Source organism: Puma concolor, chromosome D1 (assembly GCF_028749965.1).
Source record: "Puma concolor isolate L17-30 chromosome D1, mPumCon1.1.hap2, whole genome shotgun sequence".
In the NCBI taxonomy this organism is placed as follows: Eukaryota; Metazoa; Chordata; class Mammalia; order Carnivora; family Felidae; genus Puma; species Puma concolor.
Genome location: NC_141676.1, coordinates 14,354,710 through 14,367,558, shown reverse-complemented (window position 1 = coordinate 14,367,558; position 12,849 = coordinate 14,354,710). Strand labels below are relative to the sequence as shown.

Genomic DNA, 12,849 nt, shown 5'->3' with positions numbered 1-12,849 from the left:
TCCAAATCCCAGTACATAAAAACAGAAAGTAATCTTAAACACTAATCTTCCTGCTGCTATTAATAACATATATAAATGGATAACACAGCAAAACAAACAACAATAAAATAAAAACAAAACGCATCAGGTAGCCTATTCTTAGGATAAGAACTGCACTAATTAACACAGGACGTTCTGTAATGAGGAATGTGTCTCTTTCCTGATTGATCTGGTATCTACAGTACTTTATTTGTATTTTTTCTGCCTAACACCTTCTTTTTTTAATGTTTATTATTGAGAGAGAGAGAGTGAGAGAGAGAGAACACACATAAACGGGAGAGGGGCAGAGAGCAAGGGGGACAGAAAATCTGAAGTGGTCTCCATGTTGAAAGCAGAGGGCCCAATGTGGGGCTAGAACCTGCAAATCACGAGATCATGACCTGAGCTGTAGTTGGATGCTTAACCAACTGAGCCACCCAGGTGTCCCTGCCTAGCACCTTCTAATTTCCAATCAATTTGTATGATTCTTTCATGTTTGGTTTGACGTTTCCTCTGTGAACTCCATCTCAGATAACCACAGGGCAAGGTGGTCAGTAGGACTGCATAGCCAGGCCCTGCCTCAGGTCAGTCTTGGCTGCTCGCTAACTGGGAAAGAGACTTAGAATCTGATCAGGAAAATAGGGTATATTGCCCAGATTCCATCAGAGAAAAAGACTTCATTTAACATACCATATACAGTTGTGTTAGAAATCATGTACCATACATAGTAACTGTCATATGTTTGGAATGTAAAATAAATTATATAAGATTTTGATGTAATACGTCCTTAACCCTACCATGCCTCTCTCCAAAATCTTAATAATTCTGTTTATATTCCAAATGTTAGGACTTTAGGAATAATCAGATAAGTTTAGGGCTTTTATGGAGTAATTAAACAAAGAAAATGGAAAATAAAAGGTGTGAGGGAATTTGATCTTAGGGTTGACACATCTAATGCCAGACAAAATGTGAAATCTGTTTTTGTATACCTTACTTTTACCTCTAAGTATGTGTTTCTGAATATATAATTAATATACAATATACTTTTCATATAAATTATAAACATATCAATCGATACATATTTTTAATATATATTATAGCTTACTTTGAATAAATACTGTGTATTATGAATATATACAGTTGACCCTTGAAAAATGCACCAAGCCCATCCCAGGCAGTCAAAAATCTGGGTATAATTTTTGACTCCCTCAAAACTTAGTTACTAACATAAACAGTCAATTAGCTCATGTTTTGTATGTTATAGGTATTATATACTGTAGTCATACAATAAAGTAAGCTAGAGAGGGACGCCTGGGTGGCTTAGTTGGTTGAGCGTCTGACTTTGGCCCAGGCCATGGTTTCATGGTTTGTGAGTTCAAGCCCTGCGTTGGGCTCTGTGCTGACATCTCAGATCCTGGAGCCTGCATCATAGTCTATGTCTCCCTGTCTCTCTGCCTCTCCCCCTTGCGCATACTCGGTCTCTGTCTGTCTCTCAAAAATAAATAAATATTTTAAAAACTAAAGTAAGCTAGAGAAATAAAATCAGAAGAAAAAGAAAACACATTTATAGCATCTACTGCAAAAAAAAAAACCCACATACAGTGAACAAGTGGATCCGTGCGGTTCAAACTGTTATCCAAGGGTCTGCTGTCTTCTAAATATCTACAGCTGACTAACCACCGGGAAGCACAGCACTAAATGCACTGTAGATGGATTCTACCCCGCTTGTTCAGTAAGTAAGCATTTTTAGACCACCTAAGTTTGCTCTCTCTGCCACCACCCTGCATCCAGAGACACCGCATCACTTTTTGTGATTTTCAGCTAGCCTTCATTAATGCCAAACTGTGACCTTTTACGTAGATGGTCACAGACTCCGAGACCCGTATTGCCATGAGTTTTGAGTCTCTTCCTCAGTTTCTCAGACTACAAATTTGCCTTCCTTTTCCTCCAATACAACCCCCCCTTTCTTCTTTTAAGACCCGGCTCTCCCACCTCGGACAGATCCCACAAGACTGAAGCAATTTACAATTTATACTTGGCCTATCTGACTTTTCACACGTCCTCAGTGCCTCCCTCCTTAGTTCAGTGAATCCTCTATTCTGACTTTAATTTTTCACCGCATACACTGAAGATAAAAGCCCTCTCCTGGTTCCTCTCTGTTTATGGCTCAGAGCGGTCAAGAGGAGGGACAAGGACCTGGACGTTTCAGGTTCAAATAATATGTTCTATAAACTGGGACTGAGCGCATGCTCCCCACATCCTCTCTTGCCATCATCTCTACCTTTGTTTTGCTGATCTCTCTTTCTTTGTTTTCTCCTCTTTTCACACTTTGGCAGTTATCTCCCCTGTTTTATATCTTCTCAAAAGTTTCATGATTTTATATCATCTTTCCTATATATTTCTTTCTCCAGAAGTTCCTCAGAAAAAATTGCAATGGAAAAAGAATTGAATTTTCAGTGACCCAGATATGTTTGATGAACATATATTATATAGGAACAAATATATACAGGAACAAATATGTACAGGAACAAATATATATATATATATAGTGTGTGTGTGTGTGTGTGTGGTTTATTATGAATAAATCCTGAGTGTATTCAATACAAAGTATACTGAGGATACTAATGGTAAATAACATGAGCTCAGTTTCCATCTGTACAGCGCCTACAGAAGTCAGCGGTCAGGTGTTCCTGGGAATGTGCAATCTATGTAGAGAGAAGTACAAGGTGTTAGGAGAGTGTAAGACAATTTCTTAAAAATGTTTTTAATGTTTTTATTTATATTTTTTAAATAAAAAAATTATGTCTATTCATTTTTGAAAGACAGAGAGAGACAGAGCACAAGCAGGGGTGGGGCGGAGAGAAAGAGGGACACAGAATCTGAAGCAGGCTCCAGGCCCCAATCTGTCAGCACCAGAGCCTGATGCAGAGCTTGATCTCAGGAACTGCGAGATCATGACCTGAGCCGAAGTTGGACGCTCAGCCAACTGAGACACCCAGGTGCCCATGTTTTTATTTTTGAGACAGAGAGAGACAGAGCATGAGCAGGGGAGGGGCAGAGAGGGAGGGAGACACAGAATCCAAAGCAGGCTCCAGGCTCTGAGCTGTCAGCACAGAGCCTGATGCGGGGCTCGATCTCACGAACCATGAGATCATGACCTGAGCCGAAGTCGGATGCTTAACCGACTGAGCCACCCAGGTGCCCCAACAATTTCTTAAGGAAGCGACATCCAATGTGAGAGCTCATCAGATTTTAAGGTATCATAGAATCATTGCATTATTTTCACTTTTAAGAAAAAAATAAATAAAACATTCTAGGAACAAAATGCCCTCGTGTACTTATTCAGTTTCATATTCCAGTAGCTAGTCAAGGGCTTACATGGGTGAACGGTTTTTAAATACTTCCTCACAGGTAATGGCAAAAATGATTTCCCATTGATTTCAGCAAGCTGTAATCAACTAGATTCAAGTTCACTGAAAACAGAACTTGATATTGAGTGCCCTACAATTCAAATTTGATATAGTCTGGTGATATGTCTTTATTTAAAGGATCAGAGCTCAACTTTCCTTGGTTGGAAATATAGGCTGTAATGATATCATGTAGTTTGAAGGGTTGTTTGTGGAGTAAGTAACATAGTTTAATCACTGTACTTAAAATAAGTGATAGTTTGATTAAGCATTTTTATGATAATGATCATACTTATTGTATTCATTATTATGATTTTAACATACATCCTTTTTCTTTCTTTTGAACTTTGCTCACCTTCTGTCCTGCCCTGAAATAATCTTTTCTTAATCTAATGGGGGAGAGAATGAATGTACAGGGTAGTGTTCTGGCAGGAAAACTGAGTTTGAAATTAGTGAACTCTTCCTGCTGTATAGATCTAAACCAGCAGCAAAACCTATGGAAAAATTTTTAAAAAACATTCTAATTTAATGGGCTTTCATTTTTAGTTTTTTCCCCCATCTGTGCCAGTGTTCTGTACTTTAAGCAAATAAGTGAAGTAGACTTGTGTATGTAAATACAGGAGAAAAATTAAATGTGAAAGTCTAACTCAAATCCTATTTAATATATGAAAGCATCCTCAGAGATAACTCCCTTTGATTATTTTCCTTTCTGAAACTGATACATTCTCTTTATTAACAATTAATGGTAGGGGCGCCTGGGTAGCTCAGTCAGTTAAGTGTACGACTTCAGCTCAGGTCATGATCTTATAGTTCGTGAGTTCAAGCCCTGGTCGGACTCTGTGCTGATGGCTCAGAGCCTGGAGCCTGCTTCCGATTCTGTGCCTCCCTCTTTCTCTGCACTGCCCCCACCCACTCCAGCTCATGCTCTCTCTCTCTCCCTCTTCTGAAAAATAAATAAAGCAAAAAATTTAAAAAAAAAAGTAATGGTATTCTGCAATCTTATTATGGGAAGTTCAGTTCTTCCTTTACCAACGTTTCTATTTTAGCAGGAATGAGCATAGCTATGCAGAGTGGAGAGTCCTGATTATTTGAAACTATATTTACTGTTAACAAGTTTGGAACATTTATTATGCGCGAACCACCCTGTTAATGGCTTTCCCCACGTAATTTCATTTTATTGCATTCTATAAATTTTTTAACGATTATTTTTGCAAGAGAGAGAGAGAGAGCGAGCGAGCGAGTGTATGAGAATGCTGGGGGGGGAGGTGCAGAAAGAGAGGGAGACAGAGGATCCAAAGCAGACTCTGAGCTGACAGAAGAGATCCTGAGGTGGGGCTCGAACTTACCAATGGTGAGATCTAAGTCAAAGTGGGATGCTTAACTGACTGAGCCACCCAGGTGCCTCTCATTTTATTGTATTCTAAATGAAATAGGCACTGTTACTGTTCACACGTTGCTTAAAGAGGCAGAGGCATAGAGGGGTTAAGTAACTTGCCCAATATCAGGAAGGTAGGATGCAACCAGACTTCAAATTCTCCCATATAATGCCAGAGTCCATTCTCTTAATCAAAACGAATGGGCTTTGCAGCATTGTCTTGTGACAGATGGTGGCTACACTTGTGGTGAGCAGAGCATAAGGTATAGAGTTGTTGAATCACTATGTTGTACACTTGAAACTAATGCAACATTGTACATTTGTATGGCAACTATACTCAAAAAAAGAAAAAAAAAGCCCTCAATGGGCTTCATAGAACATTCTCTAGGAAACAGTTTTGAATTTAATATTCTGATAATATAAATACAACTAAGAAATAGAAAACTTTTTACAGTGGCGAGAGGATTTTGTGTCCATTTTATATCTCACTTTCTGTTATGAAAATGAAGGATTGATTACTTGTAGTTATGGATTGTATAGTTCCTACATAAACTAATTTGATGCTTATGATACTATGCTTTAATTTTTATTCCATAATTAGAACTCTTCTTCTTGTCATTATATTTCAAATTCAGAAGATTTATCTCATAAAGGGATCTGATTAGAAGAAAGTGTTTTGCTTTATGACTTTTGATTCTTTTTATTTAAAATTTTTAAATATTTATTTTTGAGAAAGAGAAAGAGACAGAGCATGAGTGGGGTAAGACAAAGAGGGAAAGAGACACAAAATCTGAATCAGGCTTCTGGCTCTGAGCTGTCTGCACAGAGCCCGATGCAGGGCTTGAACCCACCAACCGTTAGATCGTGACCTGAGCCAAAGTCGGACACTTAACCAACCAAGCCACCCGGGCGCCCCAATGACTTTTGAATCTTAAATTACACAAATACAGTGCAATAAAATAAGCAGAGTAAAATAATTACTGCTTACCTTTTTATATTATGGAGAGAGCGCTGTGGGCCACTCTTTTATAAAGACTGTGGTCTTATGTAATATAAATTTTGGTTTTGAATTACTCAAGGCACAGATTCCAGCCATTCTTATTTTTCTGTGAAACTTGTACTATACTTATATTGATCAGTGCGCCTTTGGTTGAAAAAGAGCCCCTTATTCATTGCAGGGGCATCTTCTCTCTGTGATGTTGCGTTTTTAAACTCAATAATCTGTTTACCGGGTGGTAACTAAGAAAATAACTAAGGCTGTCTCTGGTTGGATCAGCGCTGCCTTGAAGATTCTCTCCCTGTGGAGTATGGTCCGAGGAACGGGAGCCTCCTGGCTACCCCTCTTTACCTTTCTCCCCATTCTGTCCATCTTTGGAGAATAGAACAATTCCCCTGCTAGGACATTCACAGTGTTAAATTTGCTCTGTATGTATGCCTGAAAGCGGAGGATACCAAATTTGAAAGTATTAAAACACCATTTCTTAGCCTCAAACAGTGCAATTTTGAAACTATCTAGAGCTCATGCATCATCATCTGGGGTTTTTGTAGTTACACACACTTGCATAAGGAACAAAAAAGAATTTGGACAAGAAGATAGAGTACACTGAATTTCAAGTTTTCTGCATTGTGAAGTTGAAGATGGGAAAATGACATTATGAGGGCTTTAACACTATTAGGAGAGGAAGGTAGAGTGAATTTTTATTGCGGCTGTAAATCTTTGGTAAATTCTGCAAAATAATTAATTAATTAATGCATTCATCTTTTCTCTATTAAAGCATTCAACAAGCATCTAACTATATAAGGTGTTGTGCTATATACTACAGGAGGCACAGAAAACTTTGTACTCTGTAGATTGTTCTGCATATATTGGTTTCTCTGTTGAACTGAGCTGGTGTTTCACATCCCATGACAAGTGACCCATTATTCCTGCAGGTGAAGCTAACTATTTCTACTGTAAGGCTCTCACATCCCTCCTCCATAAACTTCTAGCTCACCCCTCATGATGTTATGCTTTAATTTTTATTCCATAATTTGGCCTTCTCTTCTTATCGGTAGCTTCTTGATTCAGGACATTAGTGTTGCTCACTGGTACACCTCCAGCTCCAAGTATGGAGCCAGCTGCATATAACCCTCTGGGGCTTTTTAGGGACTCAGCATTTCACACCTGTATCATTTAACCTTCCCAAGTCACTAACCATAGATAGTGTTCTCTCCAATTGTTTGCAGGGACTAAAATTTAAATCCAAGTTAGTTATACAGTGGAATAATGGTTTCAGGAGAGGAATGAAGACTTTTGAAGCCATTAGATCACTTTTAATATTTATTTATATATTTATTTATTTCTCTTATCTATTTATTTTTTAGGTTGCATGATCTAGTATTTACAGTTTAATTTGTCATTGGGGGTTCATTATTTTGATAACTTTCTAATATCCACGTAGATGGGATTTTTCATTGTTAGTAATGTCTTTTCATATAATTATAATGCAATATAAAAGCCTGTATTTCCTAATGCTTCATAGGATGTATTGATTGATCTGAGGTTGGGACATCCTTAGGAGTCCAAATTCAGTCTACACAATCCAGTGTCTACACAACTGTTCACATTGTTGTCAAACTGCTGGTTTTTATGGCTACTGCATAGCTGTGGGAACTGTGATTGGATTAGGTCAAGTTACAACACCATAAATTCTGTTTTTCTTACCAAAATTCATCAGTTCTTATTGAGTAAATGCTCTTCACATTGTATCAAACCTTTGGTTGATATCCTGAGCTCTGAAAAAAGTTGATTTAATCATTTCAAAGTATTTACCTTGATTTATTGAAGACAGATTCATAGAGGTCCTCCCATTACAGAAGTCCTTCACATTTCTTCCATTTCTCATTTTTTTCATTAAAACATATCCTGATCACTTATTTTTTTAAAGTGTTTGTTTATTTTGAGACAGAGAGAGAGAGAGAGAGCTCAAGTGGGGGAGGAAAGGACATTTTTTTGTGTTTAATGAACAGTTTTAAATGTTTATTTATTACAGAGAGAGATGAAGAGAGAAAATCCCAAACAGGCTCCACACTCACCACAAAGCCCAACACAGGGATTGCACTCACAAACCATTAGATCATGACCTGAGCTGAAATCAAGAGCTGGATGCTTAACTGACTGGGCCACCCACACACCCCTGATTCCTTACTAATATCATTCATTATCACATAGATCCTTATAGCTTTGAAGCCATGGACAACTCAGTAATCATCCCTAAAAATGTCTCAATATTTGTATTATTGGGATGTAAGATTTTCTATTCGTTATTTGGTGACAGCTTAGAACATTGCTTTTTAAATGGTGAAATATTTTTTTTTTCCATTGAAGAATCATGGTAGGAATTAAGGATTTTTTTCACTTCAAATCTGTCACGATCTGTTCACCTAAACAGATCAATAGTAGATACTGACTTCATATGGGTCTCATATGAGGTTATCAGCCAATCCTCATGGGATAATTTAAAACACATGCAATTTTTAAAGGGGAAAAATTAAAAAAAAATTAAGAAATAAGAAAACAGTATATTTTGCAATTTTGTTTACATTTTAGAAAAAAAGTTACTGGCCGTAGCCATTTAAAGATAAAACTTGTTTCTTGTCACTCTGCTTCTGATCTCTGTTGCCACAGTCTTAACTCTGTTTGTCATCTGTATTGACCCCGGCCATTGGAGAATAAAACTATGTCCCTGCAATCAGCCATAGATAATATCTTTAGCATGTGCTCCTTAAATGTGTGGTTCCCGTTGACCACTTTCACCGAATCTAGCATTTCAGGTCATTCTAACACACAGTTCACTTCTGTAATGCACAATTTGGGCATGATAATTTTATGACTTGGAAGATCAAACCTCAACCTTTATTTCACATGGTTTTAACACTGCTTATTTTTTCCCAGCTAAATAAAACTTCTGTTTCCATACCCTTTCTAAGTCTGTACCTTCTTTTCATCTTTCTGTTTCTCTCATCAGTGTATAAGTGAATCTGACACAGTTTCAACACAAACTTAACAAATACATTATATTTTATTGATTTTATTTGGTTACAACACATGGTTAAAATGATCATAAGATGTCAGGAGGTTGAAGTTTCAGAGCACAATTCAGGTTTTTGACATAGGTATTCATCTGGTTGATGTTCTGTTTTCAAAACCTCAAAATTACTTAGCCAATATTCACCACCGTCCTTTTTAGTAGCAGATCTGAGGGTAAAAATTTTGATTAAGTGGCTGAGAATATACCAAAAATTCTTCTGATACTTTGGAATGGTACAGGAACGCATGCAATGTTTTTGCGTTAATATTCAAATCACAAAATTTAAAGAGAACCTTAAAGACAATATGCACCAATTTCCCACCCAAAGTAGTAAATTATATCTAAGTTTAGCAACAATGCAATTTCTGCTTGTGTTGCCACCCATCCTATTTAACGCGTGTTACATATTTTTCCATAGAGCTATTTAAGATTCTTTCTATAAAGCTATATATTTTAATAAAGCTATATTTTCATTCCATACAGTTCTTTGTACATTCCTTTTCTACAGATTACACATTTTCACATCAACTCATCTAATGTGTATCTCCTTTTTTTCCCATACAGCCAACCACTTGGGTATCATCTTCTTGACAAAATTTTGCTTTTCTATATTCTTTGAAAGATGCTTATTATGAGTTAACATACTATCTTTTCTTTCATTTGAGCAGTGTGAAATTAAGAGTGATGATAACTTCATGTACTCTCATGCCCTAGCCTTTACTTAATTATTGTTGATAAAGGTATACCTGCCATTTTTTAATAGACCAATGGAAATTACATGTTTCCGTTGTTAACTTCCACTTAACAAACTAAATCCAAAATTATTTTAGTGTATAATATCAATTTATTTCTCCCTAAATTCAGGATTTCAATATTAATATTTTTGTTGTTTATTTGGAGCTCTGTGATTCTTGAATATTGATTCTTTCATTATTTCCAACTTGTTTGTTCACTCAATATAATAATTAGAAATATAAATGGCTTCACAGTAAAATTTATTTTGAGTTAAAGAAGATAAATAATTTCTGGGACATTTTTCACATAAGTGAATTGTATATTAAACAAGAAATTGTGATAATTTAAAAAAATGTTTTTTACAAGTTCATAGGTTAAAGAAAGAATCAAAATTTATATAGGAAATACACATTTAAGGAATTAAAAAAGCGCACAAGATAATTAGGTGATAATCACTCCCAAAGTTGGAAGTATTTGTAGTCCCTGTAAACAAGATTAAGTAAATGTAGGAAGGTTGATTAGGGTGCAGAGAACATGGCCTCAAATAAGATGCATCTCAAACCCAAATCTCAGAATAACTGGACTCATCTCCCAAACATTTTTGCTAAATTTTACTAGGAAATAAAACTTTTAATGGACGGGATACATTATTACAATTTCGCTGTGAAATATCATGGTCCCATATATGATTCCGCTGAATAGTAGGGACAAAGAAAGGAGAAAGGATACAACCAGTGGGCAGGTAGGCAAGGCACTCAGTGAAAGAACAAACTATCTCAGAGAACAAACCATCATTTTGCTGTAAGGGATCTAGGCCAGGTAACCATCGTGGGACCAGGGGAGTGAGGATACAACCCACAGGTGCATACACAGCACCAATCACTTCATGAACACCTGTCTGGGCAGGGTAATCTACAGACACCACTGGAGACATTAAATGTACCAGCTGGATGACTTCTTTGTGACAGGACACAATGTATGGAGATGTATCTCAGATGACACGGACATCGCTTCTATTAGGTGCAAAGTCAGCTGCAAGAGCAAGGCCCAAGGGCAATTTCTCCCCCAAAACTCTGTGGTCGATTCTTCAGAAAATGCTAGCCCCCACTCAGTCTCCGCTGAGTTCTACTAAGCCAACTCCCCGTTTACCTCCATATCAGCAAAGCTTAGCTCTAAGAGTAATTTCCATTGATTTTTACTGAACAAATGATAGATACCTATAAATACCTAGAAGCAGGAAATTCATGAGCACATCGTAAAGAGTATATGTGAGATTCACGTGCTGAACAACTGATCCACCTCCTTTGGAATGATGCACTGGTTACACTCTGCAACACGTGGACATGTGTTTGTGTGGCTTTCTGGTATGTGTCAGTCCAAGAGACAGAAAAGGAAAGGATGGTTAGAAATTGGGAAGACAAGAGAATGGAATATGAGAGCTGTAATTGGTGCAGTCTAATGACATGGCACTTTTCTGATAACGTGCTTTTGCTCAAGCTCACCTTTATTTTATTTGTGAATATATATGTGCACACGGAGATGGATACAGAACACAAAGAGGTGGAGAGTTTATACTGCAATTAAAATTGTAGCCTTGAAATTTGATTTAAATATCCTACTGGAAGATAATCCAATAAATTACGATGAAAATCTACTTAAAATTTAAAGCATCTTAAACAGGTGATATAACAGATATCTTAAAAATCACAAATGGTGGAATAAAAATGCATAGGAAAAAAACAAGAGAGCAATTACAAATATTGTATGTGGCTAATTTCATGTGATATTGTAACTTTGGTAACTTTTTACTCTAAATACTGACTCCCTTTCTTCTGTAACAAAGATTTTATCAGAAAGAAGACCTATGTTTGAGGACCCAGCAAAATTAGAGAATAATTAGATCGAAGTCCTGAGTCCAGAGAGAAGATGCACTAATTACATTATACCAATTTGGGGACATGTATTTCAGTATTAACAGAAAGCAATTACTTAGAAATACCTTCATGAAAAGTGTAGACTTCAATCAACCCGCAGAAAAATTAGTTCAAAAAAATTTACAAAGCATATCAGACAAATGGAGGGATCCTCCTCCTGGTAGTGAAATTCCATAAAGCCTTCTTTACTTCCTCATTCCTGAGGCTATAGATCAGAGGATTTAACATGGGGATCACTACTGTGTAGAACACAGAAGCCACTTTGTCCTGACCCAAGGAGTAGCTGGAACTAGGTCTCAGATAGGTATAGATGGCGGTGGCATAGAACAGAGTTATCGCTGTCAAGTGAGAGGCACACGTGGAGACGGCTTTGTGCCTCCCCTCCCCTGAATGCATGTGGAAGACAGAGAAGAGAATGTAGGAGTAGGAGGTGAGGATGATCAGCAGAGTCCCGGCCAGATTCGCACCAGCAAATGCGGAAAAGATACTTTCATTCACGTGTGTGTCAGCACAGGAGAGTCTAAAGAGTGGAGGGCTGTCACAGAAGAAGTGGTGAATGACATTGGAACCACAGAATGGCAAGCTGCTTACACAACTCGTGTTAACCATGGAGTTCAAGAATCCTGCCGTAAAAGCCCCTGCTGCCATTTTGAGGCAGGCTGTCCTGGACATGATCAAGGAGTAAAGGAGGGGGTTGCATATGGCCACGTAACGGTCATAGGCCATTAAGCCAAAGAGGATGGCTTCGGTTGTGGCCAAGGCGATAAAGAAGTACAATTGCAGGAAGCAGCCTGCGAAGGAGATGGTTTTCGTCTCTGACAGTAAGTCTGCCAGCATCTTTGGGGTGATGGCGGAGGAATAACAAACATCCACAAAGGACAGGTTAGCCAGGAAGAAATACATGGGTGTGTGAAGTCGGGAATCAGTGCCGATTAAGAGGATCATCCCAACATTCCCCAAAACTGTAAGGGCGTAAATCCCAAAGAAAAGCAGAAAGAGGATGATCTGTAGCTCCATGGTGTCTGCTAATCCCAACAGGATGAACCCCTCCAGCGAAGTGTCGTTCTTGCCCCTCATGTGTTACAAATACACTTTGCTGAAACTTGCATTAGGTGTCGATATTGCCAATATTGCTTATGGGAAATAGAAATGTGAATGGGGTTATTCATACATCGGAAAGGAAAAAACAACCTAGGGTAGTACAACACAGTAAAAAGAGTGACACAGGAAGTGGAAAATTGGGGGACAAAGAGGTGAGCTTTATGAGCAATTGTCTGTGTGATGTCACTAGTGCAAGGCCACAGACATGT

The 12,849-nt window shown here is 37.8% G+C and overlaps 1 protein-coding gene across 1 annotated transcript; it reads right to left on the bottom strand.

Annotated features, from left to right (window-relative positions):
• Window positions 1–11,671: 11,671 nt before the first annotated feature.
• Window positions 11,672–12,616, bottom strand: OR5F1 (olfactory receptor family 5 subfamily F member 1). The gene has a single exon (XM_025928187.1). The coding sequence runs from the start codon at window positions 12,614–12,616 to the stop codon at window positions 11,672–11,674; it is 945 nt and encodes a 314-aa protein (XP_025783972.1).
• Between the last annotated feature and the right edge of the window lie 233 nt (window positions 12,617–12,849).